The sequence below is a fragment of the Leucoraja erinacea genome, chromosome 11 (genome assembly GCF_028641065.1).
Source record: "Leucoraja erinacea ecotype New England chromosome 11, Leri_hhj_1, whole genome shotgun sequence".
Taxonomy (NCBI): Eukaryota; Metazoa; Chordata; class Chondrichthyes; order Rajiformes; family Rajidae; genus Leucoraja; species Leucoraja erinaceus.
The window spans coordinates 8,991,543-9,010,644 of record NC_073387.1 but is presented as its reverse complement, the minus strand read 5'-3'; the positions used below and the strand labels follow the sequence as shown (position 1 = coordinate 9,010,644).

General features: G+C 43.3%; 1 protein-coding gene across 1 annotated transcript in view; it reads right to left on the bottom strand.

Annotated features, from left to right (window-relative positions):
- Window positions 1-1,386: 1,386 nt before the first annotated feature.
- Window positions 1,387-19,102, bottom strand: part of LOC129701445 (B-cell receptor CD22-like) — a 66,960-nt gene continuing 49,244 nt past the window's right edge. The window contains exons 9-14 of the mRNA XM_055642628.1: window positions 15,588-15,869; window positions 14,332-14,571; window positions 12,221-12,316; window positions 9,909-9,970; window positions 3,998-4,198; window positions 1,387-2,622 (exon numbers count right to left, since the gene is read on the bottom strand). Coding sequence (XP_055498603.1) covers window positions 2,461-2,622; window positions 3,998-4,198; window positions 9,909-9,970; window positions 12,221-12,316; window positions 14,332-14,571; window positions 15,588-15,869 — 1,043 coding nt within the window. The 3' untranslated portion in view covers window positions 1,387-2,460. The remainder of the gene's footprint in view (window positions 2,623-3,997; window positions 4,199-9,908; window positions 9,971-12,220; window positions 12,317-14,331; window positions 14,572-15,587; window positions 15,870-19,102) is intronic.

The following is a 19,102-nucleotide window of genomic DNA, read 5'->3' as shown; positions in this document are numbered from 1 at the left end:
GGATGCTTTCTACGGGTCATCTGGAGACGTTGGTAAGAATTGTCTGCGATAATAGACGTATTGGTGTGCTTTCTTGACTGTAGCTTCAAGGTTCTTGATCCAGGTCAAATTGTTGGTGATATTCATGCTAGGAAGTTGAAGCTTTCGAACATCCCCACTCCAACACCATTGATTCTGACTGATGCATGTGCACTGCCTCATTTCCCGAAGTCAATAACTAAAGTGCCTGTCCCACAAGCATGCGACTGCATGCGGCAAGCGCGGACCAAACCGGAAGCGGGGGCCGCGCGTAGGTCGAGTGATCCTCGTACAGGGCCTGTCCCACGAGCATGCGACTGCATGCGGCGAGCGCAACCACACCGGAAGCAGGGGCCGCGCAGAGGTCGAGTGATCCCGTACGAGTTGACGTGAAGTTCGAGCGAAGTCCGCGGGAAGTTCACGTTAGGCGTACGCCATCAAGACGTTGCGCACGCCCATCGAGGCGGTGCGTACGGCCTCAATGCGACTGCGGGCCGGCAGGCCGTTGCCACGCGGAATGTTTGGACAGTGTCAGTTTTTCGGAGCCCCGTGCGATGTCGGGACCAGCTCCGCACAACTCCATAAGGCTCTGGCGATTGAAGTGGGACCGGCCCCGCGAGGCCGTACGGCTCAAGCGACCACGTTAGGTCGCACTTGCCACTAGAATCTCTCTCCCTCTCTCTCTCTCTCCTCCTCTCTCTCTCTCTCTCTCTCTCTCTCTCTCTCTCTCTCCCTCTCTCTCTCTCTCTTTCCCTCTCTCTCATCTCTCTCTCTCTCTCCCTCTCTCTCTCTCTCTCTCTATCTCTCTCTCTCTCTCTTTCTCTCTCCATCTCTCTCTCTCGTTCTCTTGCCCCTATTTTTTTTTACTCACCCGTCCTGTCCCTTTCTCTCCCTCCCCAACATTTCCCCCATTTCTTTATTTATCTCCCATTTTCCTCTCCCCCCCCCCCCCCCCTCCCATTTTCTTCCTTCATCTTTCTCTTCCTCTCTCTCGCTTCTTCTTCCTCTCCCTATCCCTAGCCCTGCTTGTCTTTTTCTCCATGTGTCCCAGTTGAATTATACCTCCTTCCTGGCTGTCATTTTATGGTCCTCAATGTCATAGAATCATAATGCCACCAAAGACCATTCAGCCCATTGAGTTCATGCTGGAACATCTCTCCAAAGCCGTTACAGAGTACACTCCATCCTGACCCAACCTTTTCCCAATGCAAGGCCTGTACCCAGGAATTGAGCATTGTTGCAGGGATTTGTTGGAGGGATATGTGTGTTTCACCTGAATCTGGCTTGCACGTGGGTCCCAGTTGCCCTCTTTAGTATGAATTAGATCAGTGCAGTGCACAAAAAAATCTCAATAACCAGTGGTCATTTTCTCAAATAAGTCATTTTATTCAGAGCTTGTCGGTATATACAGGGAAGCCCTGTTGGAGGATTCAAAGTGCTGCCTTGACTAGTTTTTTGCCTTAATGGTTACATTGTGTTAGTGGTTACATACAGATTTTACAATAATTTAGCAGTAATCCTCTTTTCTTTGTAGTCTTTGATCCTTGTTTTATCTCTGTGGGAGATACCTTGATCTGCTCCAACTTTTCTTTCTGTGCATAAAAAGCCACATCCCTATTTGGTCTGTAACTGGGTGTCATTGATCATCTTATCTTCTGATCAATAATATTGCATTCACCCTTGCTTACAAAGACCCTATGTTTATCTTTGCTCAAGCTAACTAGGCCTCACAATCTCTAATTATCTCCTCGCCTAACATGACCTTCATTCTGTGTAGGAAAGAACTACAGATGCTGGTTTACACCGAAGATAGCCAAAAACGGTTGGACTAACTCAACGGGTCAGACAGCATCTCTGGAGAAAGTGATATATCGGGTCTGCCTGAAACGTCACCTATTCCTTCTCTCCAAAGATGCTGCCTGACCCGCTGAGTTACGTCAGCATTTTATGACCTTCACTTTGTTGGCTTAATTTTCCATCTTGCTTTTCCAGTATGTAAGGCTCTCATATTACATGTTTGCCTGGTTGTCTTATAAATTCCCATAAATTCCCACCAACTTTGGGAATGCCATCATCAGAAGGGCCTCAGAAGTAGAAGGAAAACGCCTGACAAGGCCATTGGACCTGGGCTGCAGACGCAGCCTTGTCCATGTAATTTCTAGGTCAAGAAAAAAAAAATGAATAAAGGAACCACACAGACAGCCAGGTAAGCATCTCTTGGAGTATGGTATGGTTGGAAAATGTTATTTCGCCCCAGAATAATTGTCTGTATTTTGAAGATGCTTTCCTCTTATGATAAATTGATTGGGAATTTTCAGCAATTTGTTAGTTATTAATGGAATGACGTTAGTGCATTGAAGTTAAAGATTAGTCACAATCTAACTGCACATCAAACATGGCTGAATGGACTGCTCTCCTTCTATTCCTTATGTTCTTATGTTCTTATTTTACTTCCTCTTTAGTCTGCAGATCATCACCCTTAATACAGGCGTATAGGGTGGTCTCCCCTGGATCCTTGTTGGCATCTCCTACCTCTCCAACAGTGGTCTTAATCATCTCCATATTTTCATACGAGACATCATCATCATCAGACACAGTCACCTGCTAGAGAAATTATGAAATTAATCGTCTGTGGAAAGGAAAGTATTATGTTTCCAAGTGAAATCATGTCTGGATTTTCCTTTGCCTCAGTCATCTGCTACTGAAACAATTAGCCACACCTTCAGGCTTATACACCCTAGGTTCTCTTGGCTCTCTTACCTAGAGCAGGTAAATCGCGGACCACAGGACATTGGTTTAAGGTGGGGAGGAAAAGGTTTAATAGGAATCTGAGAGGTAACTTTTTCACACAATAGAAACATAGAAACATAGAAACATAGAAAATAGGTGCAGGAGTAGGTCATTCGGCCTTCGAGCCTGCACCGCCATTCAATATGATCATGGCTGATCATCCAACTCAGTATCCCATCCCTGCCTTCTCTCCATACCCTCTGATCCCCTTGGCTACAAGGGCCACATCTAACTCCCTCTTAAATATAGCCAATGAACTGGCCTCAACTACCCTCTGTGACAGAGAGTTCCAGAGATTCACCACTCTCTGTGTAAAAAAATGATTTTCTCATCTCGGTCCTAAAAGATTTCCCTCTTATCCTTAAACTGTGACCCCTAGTTCTGGACTTCCCCAACATCGGGAATAATCTTCCTGCATCTAGCCTGTCCAACCCCTTAAGAAGTTTGTAAGTTTCTATAAGATCTCCCCTCAATCTTCTAAATTCTAGCATGTACAAGCCGAGTCTATCCAGTCTTTCTTCATATGAAAGTCCTGCCATCCCAGGAATCAGTCTGGTGAACCTACTCTGTACTCCCTCTATGGCACGAATGTCTTTCCTCAGATTAGGAGACCAAAACTGTATGCAATACTCCAGGTGTGGTCTCACCAAGACCCTGTACAACCCACCCCACACCCTCCCGTCACACACCCCACTTCCCTCCCCCCTCCCCAACTCCCCTCCCCCACATGAAGAGGAGGGGGGAGGGAGTGCTCAGCGATGAGGGGATATGAGCCTCGCCTGCGCAGTGAGGGGCTATGGGTGGGTGGTGGAATATTACGTTGGGGGAACGGGTGAGTGGTGGAATATTGCGTTGGGGTACCAGGCCTCCTGCGTGACTGGGACATAACGGTCCCCACTTAGTCTAGTGATAAATATGAGGCAGTCACCACCAATTTCCAGTAAGGAATTTAGTAGAAGCTTATCCTCTTGCTTGCATAGCATATAGCATGCAGTGCCACATCAAGCATTTGAAGCAAGTGTCATAGATACATTTCAGTTCACTTATGTTGCAAAGTAAATCAGAGACAGGAATAAAATGAGGTGATGATAAGACGCAGGCAGGACAGAGATAGCCCATGAGCATACACCCCGGGTTGTCCCAATGACCTGATTCTGAGTTTGTTGTAGTTGGGTGTCAATGGAATTACCTGTGCGTCATCAGGTTTTCCTTGATTTGGGTTGCGTCTTGCTGCTTTCAAACCCTTACGCACAGAGGCAAACTTTAAGGATGCATACTCCAAGACATCTCCAGCGCCTTTCTTCGAAAATGTCCATTTCCGTTCTCCACTCGTGGTCTTGCACAAGTTGTCATCCACACCAGTGATGTCAGAATTGCTTGTTTGGCAGGCCTGCAGAAGAAACCATCACTTCAACTCATTTTCTTTAAGTGAAACCGTTTTCAAGGCATCGTACTCTTGTATGGGTCGAATACTCCTCCACCTATTTTCTATGTTTCTATAAATAATTACCATAATGTAGAAGTTATTAAACACTTGAAATAAACCCCCAGAAAATAAAAGGCAAATTAACTTAAACACAATAGTTGGTGGTGCTACTCACGTTGCAGCGGTCCCTGCAGCCTGTCTGTCTTCTTTTTATTTTTTTGTCTAGTTAAATGTAGTTGTTGTGTTTTTTCATACTGTTTTTAACTGTGTATATGTGTGGGGCGGGTGGGATGGGGGGAACTTTTAAAATCTCTTCCCTGCACGGGAGACCCGACCTTTTCCCTGTCAGGTCTCCGTTGAAGTTGGGGCCTAGCACCGTGGAGCGGTCTCCAACCGGAATAACCTGGGAGCTCCAGTCGCGGAGCCTGCGGAGCTGCTGACTTACCATCGTGGAGCTGGCCGGCTGCGGAGCGCGAAGAGCTGTGGTGGCTCGCTGCTGCGGCCCGACTCCGGAGCTCTGAGGCTCCAGCCGCAGGTCCGGTGGACTGTGATATCAGGGGCTCGTGGGTCCGGGTGGGAGACCGCTTTTTGGAGCTCCCGCAACGCAACTTCTCCAGCCCATGTCGCGGGGTTGGAACGAACCGGAGCGGGGCCGTACATCACCCGGCGCGGATTTAATGGCCGCGGGACATTCCAACACCCGCCGGGGGCTCCAACCTTGAGACATTTAGACCTGGAGCGGGGCCGTACATCCCCCGGCGCGGTCTTAACGGCCGTGGGACTTACCATCGCCCGCCTGGGGCTTCAACACGGGAGAAAAATGGTGCACAGGGGAGAGTGAGGAGGAGATTCACTGTGATGGATGTTTGTGTAAATTGAATTGCTTATGTGTCTTGTAGGAATTGTTTTGTTTGTATGGCTGTAGAAACAGAGTTTCGTTTGAGCCTCACTGGGGTTCAAATGACATTGAATAAATATTGTATTGTAAATCATTAAAAAGCATATTTTACCATTATTATTCTTGCAGCCTGAAAATCTCTATTCAAAAAGAATGGCTTGAAGGAGCCTGCGGCCTGTATCTTGCTAAAGGATCTGAGATAAGATTCCCCACTCTAAATGGTGGGGCATCTTTACAAGTTCCTATTCAATGACATACCATAGATTCCATGTAGTGGACCAACTGAGCTCAGATCATTAAGTTCAGAACTTCCCTGCTTGGAATTGTTGCATTTGGATCTGCCACTAAGCTCCAGCCATTAATTTAGACATTGTTGCTCTAGATTTTTTCAGTCAACTGACAACAACATTAGATTAAAATTGGATGAAAGTCCTCAGTATCTGAAAAGATGCATTGAATAGATAGGAAGTGGTTAGCCATCCATTTCTTTTTTGCAGCCTAGTTGTTATAAATTTCCACTGCGCATCAATCAAACATATCATAGGCAATGGAAATGGTTCAAGTTGCTAAGGACATTCAATGTCTTTCCTGGATCTGCCACCAGCGAACAAGGGATGGAGAAGAGTGTCACTGATTGTTGTGAAAGGTAGAGACAAATGTGACAAGGGGATAGATAGATCATGAGTTGGTGGGCTGGGACATCATTCAGGGGAGTAATGATGGAAGAGGTATCCAGCCATGCAAGCCTGGTATGTTACCATGTTACCATGCCATGTAAGTTAGGAGCAAGGAGGTCTTACTGTAGTTGTACAGGGCCCTGGTGAGAACATACCTGGAGTATTGTGTGCAATTTTGGTCTCATAATTTGAGGAAGGACGTTCTTGCTATTGATGGAATGCAGCGTAGGTTCACCAGGTTAATTTCCAGGATGGCGGGACAGACATATGATGAAATAATGGGTCAACCAGGCTTGTATTCAGTGGAATTTCGAAGGATGAGGGGGGTATCTTACAGAAACATATACAATTCTAAAAGGATTAGACAGGCTAGATGCAGGAAAAATGTTCCAGATGTTGGGGGAGTCCAGAACCAGGGGGGTCACATTATAAGAATTAGAGGTAGCCCATTTAGGACTGAGCTGAGGTAAAACGTTGTCACCCAGAGAGTTGTGAATCTGTGGAACTCTCTCCCATAGAAGGCAGTGGGGGCTAAATCACTGGATGTTTTCAAGAGAGAGTTATATTTAGCTCTGAGAGCTAAAGGAATCAAAGGATATGGGGAAAAAACAGGAACGGGGTACTGATTTTAGATGATCAGCAATGATCATATTGGGCCGAATGGTCTACTCCTGCAGCTATTATTATATGTTTCTATCCATCCATGCATGAGTAGGTAAGTCAGAGCTTTCTAAAGTTTGGTGAGGATGGGGGTTTGGATGGAGGGCATGTGGGGAAAGGAGCACATTGAGGAGGAAAGGAATTATTGATTATTTTGAATCGAAACCCTGCTCTAGTCCAGTTGTAAACATCCGTAGGCTCTTTACCTTTCCATACCCAAGTATATTAGTGAATCAGACACTCGGAGGATCAAGAGGGAAAAGATAAGTTTCATCAAATTATTTCTTTATTTCTTGGAATCTGGGTGACATTTGCAAAATGAGCCTTTATCATCCTTGAACTGAGCAGCTAATTAGGCCAGTTCACAGGGTTTAATCGATGAAAACAATTAGAAGCAAACTGTTTCAAACATTAGGTGCAAGGGTGAAGACTATTGTAAGTTTAAAGGACATATTAGTTTAGTGATTGTAATGTGTAATCTGCGGAGAAGATTTTTCACTCAGCTTTACCTTACTATCTCATTACATAAATAAAGAAGGAGAGGGTGGTCACGGTGGTGCAGCGGTAGAGTTGCTGCCTTACAGCGATTGCAACGCCGGAGACCCGTGTTCGATCCTGACTACGGGTGCTGTCTGTACGGAGTTTGTACGTTCTCCCCGTGACCTGCGTGGGTTTTCTCTGAGATCTTCGGTTTCCTCCCACACTCCAAAGACGTACAGGTTTGTAGGTAAATTGGCTTGGTAAATGTTAAAAAAAAATTGTCCCTAGAAGTTGTAGGAGAGTGTTAATGTGCAGTAATCACTGGTCGGCATGGACCCAGTGAGCCGAGGGCCTGTTTCTGCGCTGTATCTCTAAACTAAACTAAAAGGCAGAGGGGTTTCCCCACTTTGCTGGCCAACTTCTGTCTTTCACAGGAAACCATGAAAGATTGTGTTTTTGGGAACCACAAATGATTTGTTAGATTTCCATAAATAATGATTTGCAAATAAATATCATTTGCTGAAACGTCAGACGTATGAACTCTGAAATGTAAGTAAATGGAATTGATATGAAATGTTACGTTCCAGCTTTTCATAACCAGGGGCAGCACAGTGGTTCAGCGGTAGAGTTGCTGTGTTGTTACTAATATCTATAGCGAGTTTGGACGTTCTCCCCGTAACCGCATGGGTTTCACCGTGTGCTCCGGTTTCCTCCCACACTCCAAAGACGCACAGGTTTGTAAGTTAATTGGCTTTGGTAAAATTTGTAACTTGTCCCTAGTGTGTAGGATAGTGTTAGTGCACGGTCAGCAAGGACTCAGTGGGCCGAAGGGCCTCTTTCTGCACTGTATCTCCAAAACTAAAAATTAAATCTAAAAACTAACCAGGAGAGGCCTAACCTTGCGTCTGAGTGAGACCAATGCTGCCTCTATAACCAAGTAAGAGTCATTGGGTTGCAATCGTATTGAGGAATGGCTGACCCTGCTGGGAGTTGATAACAAGAAAGGTGGTGACATTTGGCACACTTTGATTGATGTTCTATTCATAGTCAGAGCATCATAGAGTCATACAGTGTGGAAACAGGCCCAACATGTCCCATTTACACTAGTCCCATCTGCCGGTGTTTGGCTCATATCACTCTAAACCTGTCCTCTCCATGTTCCTTTCTAAATGTTTCTTAAACCTGCCTCAACCACCTCCTCCGGCAGCTCCTTCCATATACCCACCACCCTTTGAGTGAAATAATTACCCCTCAGGTTCCTATTAAATCTTTTCCCCTCACAATGAGCCTATGCTCTCTGGTTCTCGATTCCCCTAGACTGGGCAAGAGACTCTCACATCTATCTACCCAATCTATTCCTCTCATGGTTTTGAACACATATTTGCCAGAATATTGATGGACAGAAATATATTCTATTTGCAACTATTTGGCAGGATATTCAGGCCATGAGCAATCCCATCTTTTCTATTTTCCCTCTGCTTATATTAGGTATGTTACAAAACCTACCTGAATCGTGGCTGAGCATCTGCCCTACCCCGTGTGCGCGATTTTGGCGCTGTTTAGAGGGGGCGGGTTTAAAACGCGATTTTTACTAGGCTGTTCCAATCGAAAATTTTCAGCCTAGTAAATCATTAACGGAAAATCGCTGAAAGACCCCGTCGCAAAAGGTATTATTAGTTTTTATGGCCTTGTATAATATTTATAGTAGTTTAAAAATCACTCTCTCAACTCGCAACCTCTCGCAGCCCCAGGGTTTTATAAAGCAAACAATTAAAGGTATGTACCTTATTTTTACATTAAATGGGGCTTGTATATAACCCTGTATATAACGTTTTCTATAGCGAGTAGCTCATTTTGGGCTCTTTATATCCCGCAGTATTTTTCTGGGCACTTGAGGGCACAAATCCAGCGCAATGTGAACGTTCTAAACCAGCGCGTTTACAGGAACCCACTAGAAAGCCGATTTAAATTGACTTTAATTTACAGCAATTGAACACTAAATTCCTTCCATTTGGCCTATAAATTGATGTAAATGAGATTTAAAAATCATGTTTTATTGTGAATTATTTGTGAATATTATTTGGACACTTGGGCTATTTAAAAATGTTAATCATTTATTAAGAAATGGATAAATGTTTAGATCTAGTAATTGAAGTTTGAAATTAGCTACAATTGGGAAACTAACTAATTATATGCTTTAATTTCAGGTCATCCAAGTAAGATTATTTTATATTTGTTTCAGAATGCTTCAATCTATGATAACTGAAAATTTCATTCAGTTCTCTTAATTTTTAAGAAGGTTATGGGCTTTTGACTGTCCATGATCACAGCTTTTTTGTTATGTCCATAGAAAATCAATAGGGGACAAGATGCTAATCTCCGAGTATGAAAATGGCCATAACTTTTTTATTACTTGAGATATGAAAGTGAATTAGGTGTCAAATTAAACTTATTGTTATGCTTTATCTGATGGGATAAATTGCAGACTTGATTTTTTAAATCTCAAAATTTTGTAACATTGCTGCTTATCTCCCTGCATCCAACTTAAGCACTTTACCATATACCCATCAACTCCCTTTAGATTGCTTTTGGAAATGAATCTTCATAAAGCGGTAAATTACATAGACTATGTTTGGGAAGTTGGTGGGACCCAGAGCAACTGGTGGAAGCCCAGCCCATTACAGGCAGTACCCAACGCCAGGATTGAACCTAGGACCCTGGAGCTGTGAAAAAACAGCGTATTTGCTGACAGTATGGGAGGAAATGGAATGCCATTTTTGGTATCTGATGAAGGTACTGTTGAAGCATTGGAGCAGTGAAGGCCACTGGTGAGGCCAAATAAGAGTGAGGTCCTCATGACTGCTTTCAAATTGAATGTCTAGTTCATTTGCAGTTTAATCCTCCAACAAATTATCTCCTTCGAGCGCACATTTTTGGGAGCAGTAACAACTTCACAAACCTCTGGCAAATTCTGCATTGTTGTGTAGATAACAGGTTGAGTTTCACTTTCTGCCATTTTTCCTGAAAAAAAAAAGAGAATGGTCCATAAGCTGTTGTGAACTGCATTGCTCATTTAATTTGTCCCAAACTTATGGGTTCATGTCTCATGTCAGGAACTGGACCAGAAGGTCAAGGCGATCACTCCAGTGCTTAATAAGAAGTTTCCATGATAGATGGATAGATGATAGAGGGATGGAGGGATGGAGGGATGGAGGGATGGAGGGATGGAGGGATGGAGGGATGGATAGATGGATAGATGGATAGATGGATAGATGGATAGATGGATAGATGGATAGATGGATAGATAGATAGATAGATAGATGGATAGATAGATAGATAGATGGATAGATAGATGGATAGATAGATAGGTAGATAGATAGATAGATAGATAGATAGATAGATAGATAGATAGATAGATAGATAGATAGATAGATAGATAGATAGATAGATAGATAGATAGATGGATAGATAGATGATAGATGGATAGATGGATAGATAGATAGATAGATAGACAGATAGACAGATAGACAGATAGACAGACAGAAAATGCTGGAGGAACTCAGCAGGTGAGGCAGCATCTCTGGAGAGAAAGAATGGGCAACGTTTCGGGTCGAGCCTTCTTCACACTGAAGATCCTAGAAATCATAATGGAATTGGGCCATTGGGCTCATCAAGTCTACTCCGCCATTCAACCATGGCTGATCTATCTCTCCCTCCTAACCCCATTCTCCTGCCTTCTCCCCATAATCTCTGACACCCGTACTAATCAAGAATCTATCTATTTCTGCCTTAAATATATCCACTGACTTTGCCTCCACAGAATGTAGTTAATTTGTAGTCAGAACTCCTATCGACTTGGTCTCTCTGTCCTTACAGATGGTGAAAGATTTGGGTTACCAGGGAAGAGGTCTTGCCAAGTTGCTGTTGTGATTCTTGCAGATAGTATTCCCTCTAGTTTAGCTTGTTGGTGCTTGACATAGATATATTGTATGAGGTTCTGTGTTGGGAGGAACTCAGATGCTGGTTTAAACCAAAGATAGACACAAAATGCCAGAGTAACTCAGCGGGTCAGGCAGCATCTGTGGAGAGAAGGAGCGGGTGACATTTCAGGTCGAGACCCTTTCTTCTGGTCTGAAGAAGGGTCTCGACCTAAAACGCCACCCATTCCATCTCTCTAGAGAAGCTGCCTGTCCCGTGCAGAGATGCTGCCTGTCCCGCTGAGTTACTGCAGCATTTTGTGTCTATCTTCTATATGGTGTTCTAGTTGGGCTACTAAATCATACAAACTACTTTGACCTCTCTGTATAAAGTTCAGGATAATGTGTGATTGAGTAAAAACAACAAATTGATTATGCCACCCTGAGTGAAGGAGATCACTGATATGGAAGATGCTGCCAGACAGGCAGCTCTAGTCTATATTGACATCAGTAGAAAACCTATGGTTGCCAGCAGGCATGGTAAAGGGTGAGGAAGAAATAGATGGTGAGGAAGATAAATAGTAGAAGGGAAAAGAAGCAATTAGCCAAAATAAAATCAGATAGAATAAGCCACCATGAGATGAAAAGAGAGATGGAAGGTGTGAGCTGTAGTTTCAAAAGCTGAATTAATAATAATAATAATAATAATAATAATAATAATAATAACAATAATAATAATAATAATAATAATAATAATAATAATAATAATCTTTATTTATCTAGCACTTTTCAACAAAACCAGTATTTGAACCAAAGTGCTTTACAGAGATTGATTAAATTAATTGAACAGATCAAATGCCAATAAATCCATACAAAACAAAAAAGAGAAAAAAGAAAAAAGACACAGAACAGTACACTATATCTCCTTCAATGAGCCAGCATAGGCATCGTGGACTGAATGGTCTCTTTCTGAGAATACCCAAGTGGTAGACATAAAATGCTGGAGTAACTCAGTGGGACAGGCAATGTCTCTGGATAGAAGGAATGGGTGACGTTTCGGGTCTAGACCCTTCTTCAGACTCCATCCTATCCCCCTGGTCGAATCCATCCCCACCTATGTCCAAGACACCTTTCACGCCCTTTGTTACTTCAATGACTTTTGTTTTCCAGGCCCCTACTCCCTCCTATATTCTGTAGTCCACGAAGGGTCTCGAACCGAAATGTCACCCATTCCTTCTATCCAGATATGCCGCCTGTCCTGCTGAGTTACTCCAGCCTTTTGTGTCTATCTTCGGTGTAAACCAACATCTGCAGTTCCTTCCTGCACATGTACAAATGGTAGCAAAGAACTTACGTTTGATCATTTTTTTCCTCTGTGTCCAAAGCAAAATGCCAAAGGCGATCAGGATTGCAGCAATGGATCCTCCAATTACTAGTCCCAAGATGGCACCTGAAATAGTCAATGAAACACATTTTTTTATTGGTGGGGGAAAACTACAGTTATGTTTCTTTTCTACTTTTCAACGCCCTATGGAATGATAACTGAATCAATTTGGATGCGTTCACACAAAATTCCATGAACATAACAACACGGTAACTGACTGATAGAGCTACACAATGCATGTTGCTACTGCTCCTCCATACAAGCAATAATAGAGTTCCCAACCCTACCCAACCTCTCTTGCACTTCTCTCCATTCCTATATGTATTTTGTTCACCATAACTACGAGTGTCAGAGGTTTCTGGCAGAAGGCAGGAGAATGGGGTTAGGAGGGAGAGATAGATCAACCATGATTGAATGGCGGAGTAGACTAGACAGGCCGAATGGCCAAATTCTACTCCTATCACATGACCTTATGACCTTTGCATGAAACATCAAACAGCTCGAATGCTTCCACATGAGATTTCTGCAGTCATCTCTGGGCATCAAATGGCAGGACACCGTGACAAACTTGTAAGTTCTGCACAGAGCTGGTCTGGTCTGCATCAAGGCCACAATCCCGAGGACAGGCTGCACAGGGCAGGCTGTGTAATGCATATGGACTGTCACCAAATACCATGCCAACTCCTTAATGGAATTCTTGGCTACCAGAAGCCATGGTGTCCAAGAAAGTGATGCAAGGATTGTATCAAAGACAGTCTCAAACTTGCAGCTGCATTTCTGCAGGAGAGCTGGAGTCCTATGTCGAGGACAGAACTGGCTGGTGTGCTTTGACCAAAGGGCTGCATCAACCTTGAACACAGCCAACGGGACAAGTCACCAGAGCCAGAGCACGCAGGAAGGCCTCAGCATCTGCACTGCTACAGCATCTTTCCTGTGGCTTCATCAGCCACCAAATGTGTGCCTTCAGGGCTGGTCTTGCAAACCACACTAGGGCTCACCAACAAGCTGTTTACACTTGATCATCCACTGATGATGATATCAGCATTGAAATTGTATTTGCTCAGATGAATATCTTGGTTTAATGTGAGAGTGATCTCTGCATGCTGCAGAAAGTGACTGGGACTTTTAGCAAAGTGAGGCAACAGGAATCTAGGACATAGTTGTACTTCCATTGGATTGTATTATTTACCCTCTTTCATCTCTATCTGAGTATCTCCCATAATTCTTGCCACCAATAATGACTGTCATGAACAGGAGCCCAAAATGGACACAATGATCCTTTGGCCTGAATAGTTCTGCAAACGGATTGACGTGTGTTCTATTGTTTGACACTTGATAGTAGCTGTGAAGCAAGGTGGTTAAACACATCGCATTGTTACACACTCAGTTGCACCAAACAGGCCAACCTGTCACTGAAACTGTTCATATTTGCCTGCATATTTTCTAATTTCAAAACATCCAAATCAAAACGTTGTTGATTTTCTTTATTGGTATCTTGTAAATTGCTCAAGGCTAACTGAAATGCTGAAATAATCAGAGACTTACTCAACTGTTAGGTATTGATAGCAGAGAAGTCATTTGTGGAATGATGTTACAGAGATTATTTTTGATATGCAGTTAAATGTTTTTTTTTCCCCATTTATTCTAGGTGCATCCAATCCCTGGATCCCAGACTCCATTCATTCCCAAGGCTCATGAGAAGGGTTTCCTCTTCACATGAAATGTTGGTGGGTTTAAAATATATTCCTCTTAAAAGCTGTCAACTCAGCGGCAAAAGTGAAATCAATAAATGTTTAAATTAGACAAGGTATAATGGTTATACAATCAAGGTTAATTAATGATATTTAGATAGTTTGAATATTGCTGGCAAAGTTTTGCCTTACTAGTCCACTTAGCCTTACGTGCGCAATTCCGATTCTACAGTAGATACTTGCCCCGTGTTGACTTGAAACATCGTTCCTCTGAATGTATAAAGCCAAGTTTATTCTGAGCTCTGCATGAAACACAACCGCTTGTCGTTGTTTGCAGAACCAGGGTGCTGGCGGTAGGTGTGCAATTCCGATTATACAGTAGATACTTGCCCCGTGTTGACTTGAAACATCGTTCCTCTGAATGTATAAAGCCAAGTTTATTCTGAGCTCTGCATGAAACACAACCGCTTGTCGTTGTTTGCAGGACCAGGGTGCTGGTGGTCCATGTGCCATTGAGCACCTCTGGGGTCATGTCCGTGTTGTTCCAGGAAATCCTTGCGGGGGGATTAGCTTCAGCAGTACAGCGAAAACTCATCCCATCTCGGGTCAGGTTTACATGAGTAGGTTTGTCTGCAAGAACAAAATGACGTTATGTATTATAAATTTTCTTTCTTATTGTCCCCATAAACTCAATGTCACAAGGTTGCAGATGACAAAGTTGCGAGGATGCAAATTAGTGGTATAGTGAACAGTGAGGAAGGATATCTATGTTTACCGCAGGATCTAATTCAGCTGGGAAGATGGGCCAAGGAATTGCAAATTGAATTTAAAGCCCCGTCCCCCGGTACGAGTTCATTACAAGAGTTCTCCCGAGTTTGCCCTGATTCGAACTCGGGGATTTACGGTAATGGCCACTCGTCGGTACTCGAGGCTCTCGTGGACATTTTTCATCATGTTGAAAAATCATCACGAGTCTTCCCGTGCTTACCTGCCGTTAGCGAGTCTTCCTTAATACCTGCCGTTAGCGTTACGAGCCGCTAAGAGACGTCCCCGAGCTCCGACGTACAAATCTGTATGTCTTTCGAATGTGGGAGGAAAGTGGAGCAACTTGAGAAAACCCATGCAGTTGTACAAACCCAGGGAGATCGTACAAACACAGTGCAGACAGCCCCCATAGTCAGGATTGAACTCAGATCTCTGGCGCTGTAAGGCAGCAACTCTAAAGCTCTAAAACTCTAAAGATGCACCACTGTGCCGGAAGTGCAGATTTTTAAAAAAAGTGCAAGGGCCATAAAGGTAGGTTGGTATATTGGGACTACACCTGTAGCTTATGTGAGGTTTGTTTAACAGTTTGATAACAGTGGAAATGAAGCTGTTCCTCAATCTGGTGGTACAGGCTCTCAAACGTTTGTATCATCTGCCTGAAAAGGGAGGATAGAGAATGACCAGGGGGGGAGTGGCCCTTGATCATGGTGGCTGCTATCCTAAGGCAACGTGATGTGTAGATGCATGAGGAAGGGTGGATATTAAAGAGTGGTTATAGGAATAGGAATAATACTGTCTTGTGCCCTTTATGCCAAGGGGCGTATGAGAGGATACTGTAAATGTAATAGAATTGAACGCATTAAATCTAAATGATTACTCACAATAAACAGAAATCTCCCAATCTTCTGAGATATAATGTCCCAAATAATTTGATGCGGTGCATGTATACAATCCAGAGTCCCTTCTTGAAATATTGTGGAAGACCATGGTGTCTCCGTTTCCAATTAGGGTCATTGTTTGGTCATTATCTCCCATCTTCCTGTACCAGGTGTAAGCAGCTTCAGGGTAACTGTGACTGGCACATATCAAGGAGATGTTGTCAGCCTCCTTAATTTCCACTTCTGATCGGTCTTTCACATGAATGGTAACATTTCTGGGTGCATCTGAAAGTAAAGAAGTATGTTATGGCTTAACACAGTGAGACTTAGTTGGTTACATTTGGCAAGCCACTTTGATCTCATGCTCAACTCCCAAACCAAGACACTCTATTCTAAGCCCCATCACTGGAAGAGATTACTAAGCAGTAAGAGAAAAAAGGTACACAAAAAAGAAAGCTTTTGGTATGCTAGCCTTTATAAATCAGAGCATTGAGTATAGAAGCTGGGATGTAATGTTAAAATTGTACAAGGCCAAATCTGGAGTATGGTGTACAATTTTGGTCACCCAATTATAGGAAGGATGTCAACAAAATAGAGAGAGTACAGAGGAGATTTACTAGAATGTTGCCTGGGTTTCAACAACTAAGTTACAGAGATAGGTTGAATAAGTTAGGTCTTTATTCTCTGGAGCGCAGAAGGTTAAGGGGGGACTTGATAGAGGTCTTTAAAATGATGAGAGGGATAGACAGAGTTGATGTGGACAAGCTTTTCCCTTTGAGAATAGGGAAGATACAAACAAGAGGACATGACTTCAGAATTAAGGGACAGAAGATTAGGGGTAACATGAGGGGGAACTTCTTTACTCAGAGAGTGGTAGCGGTGTGGAATGAGCTTCCAGTGGAAGTGGTGTCGGCAGGTTCATTGGTATTGTTTAAAAATAAATTGGATAGGCATATGGATGAGAAGGGAATGGAGGGTTATGGTATGAGTGCAGGCAGGTGGGAATAAGGGAAAAAAGTTGTTTGGCACGGACTTGTAGGGCCGAGATGGCCTGTTTCCGTGCTGTAATTGTTATATGGTTATATGGATGTTTTGAAAGTCTTCACAAGGTGAATACGAAGCATTTAGGATGGTATTGAGATCATCGAGGCCATGAACCAGCAACACAGATCCTGGAAAACTGAAATAAAACCCAAATTTGCCAAAAATACTCTGCGTCAGGAAATTCTCTTGGAGAGAGAACAGCACAGTTAACAGCTCAGCTTGCAGACCTGAGTTTCAGAGCAGGTGTGTGGTGGTTAAAGTCATTTTCATTACATGCTCTGCAAATTGAGCAAAGACCCAGCCTCAGTATTTTCACCCTCTAGGATTCTGAGGGATAGAGAAACATAGAAACATAGAAACATAGAAATTAGGTGCAGGAGTAGGCCATTCGGCCCTTCGAGCCTGCACCACCATTTAATATGATCATGGCTGATCATCCAACTCAGTATCCTGTACCTGCCTTCTCTCCATACCCCCTGATCCCTTTAGCCACAAGGGCCACATCTCCCTCTTAAATATAGCCAATGAACTGGCCTCAACTACTTTCTGTGGCAGAGAATTCGACAGATTCACCACTCTCTGTGTGAAAAAATAATTCTCATCTCGGTCCTAAAAAAATTCCCCTTTATCCTTAAGTTGTGACCCCTTGTTCTGGACTTCCCCAACATCGGGAATAATCTTCCTGCATCTAGCCTGTCCAATCCTTTAAGAATTTTGTAAGTTTCTATAAGATCCCCCCTCAATCTTCTAAATTCCAGCGAGTACAAGCCAAGTCTATCCAGTTTTTCTTCATATGAAAGTCCTGCCATCCCAGGAATCAGTCTGGTGAACCTTCTCTGTACTCCCTCTATAGCAAGAATGTCTAACTATTTTAAACTAACAAAAACACGTACTGAAATAAACACACGTCCAGAGAACCGGGCAGCAGTTCTCCAGTGTTTGTTGGTTAATAGATACTGGCTGATAAAGCAAGTGAATGGCAATGGTGGGCTGCAAACTGTGGCACACAGCATGCATCAGCCAACAGCAGCTTGAATGACCCTGAAGTAAAGGAATTTGGGGCCACTTGCCACCACAGCCGATGCAACCAAGCACTGAATTCATGGCTGGAGCCCCACCTGCAGCTGGCAGCAGCCCTCAGTGACAACGTCTTGTATAAACCAGCCTTGGGGTGTATTGTCTCTCAGACATTTCAATTAGGTTTTCTCTCAGAAACCGTCACCAAAGAGACTTTGCCCTCGGGCTCTCTGCTCATACTGCTAGTCACATGGGAAGTTTAGTTTAGAAATGCATTTAGTTTGGCCCACCCAATCCACACACGCCATCAATCTCCCTTTCACACAAGTTATACCATGTTGTCCCACTTTCACGCCCACTGCCATCACACTCAGGGCAATTTACAGAGGCCATTTAATCTACAAACCCGCATATCTTTGGGAAGGCGAGGAAACTGGAGCACCTGGAGAAACCCGCGCAGTCATGGGGAGAACATGCAGCCTAACACACTATCCTCCACAATGTCAGGATCAAACTTGAGTCTCTGGTGCTGAGGCAGCAGCTCTGTGTAACTGTATGGTGGGAAACACAATGACAGCACCTTTATTTTATAAAGGATCATTCGCCTCTACCTTGAATAAGTCACAGCTGTAAACTAAGCTACACTCTAATTCATCCACAATGCAATAAACATTTTCACTATACTGTTCATAAGTTCATAAGTGATAGGAGCAGAATTAGGCCATTCGGCCCATCAGGTTTACGCTGTCATTCAATTGTGGCTGATCTATCTTTCCCTCTTAACCCCATTCTCCTGCCTTCCCCCCATAACCCCTAACACCCATACTAATCAAGAATCTATCTACAATGTATTTCTGCCTTAAGAATATCCATTGACTTGTCCTCCACAGCATTCTGCGGCAATTAATTCCACAGATTCACTGCCCTCGGACTAAAGAGTAGAAGGTTAGTAATACTGGGTGATAGTTTTTCCTTCGTCTCCCAGAAATATTGAGCCTCTGAAAATGGAAATTTCTGAGCTAGATAAAGCTGCAAATGAAAGGTGCTTTATAGATAACAGTTGTGCACTCCTGGATTTTGGTTGGAAAATAACCTTATTTGGTTGGAAAATAAGGACTTCAATTTTAGTATAACTGTTACTACTGTTGATTCTTGAACTTATTTCATTTTAATTTCTCAGTCATTATCTGTTTCATTACATTTTTCAGAGCTTCAGCTGATTTGCAGATTGATGTTATTCACCACAGAGAGGTATTAGTATTTATACAAGTTTATGGGCATCTCTTTCTCTCCTTTTGCTTCTGCAATTGTAATTCTGCTCCTAGAGCTAACCCCCCTTAGTCTAGTTCAGTAAAACACTGGACCACTAAACTTTATTTTATGAAACAATAACAAACTCCCTACACAATACCTAACCACCGTGGGTCAGATCCTTGTCCCTGCTTGACCGAACCCTT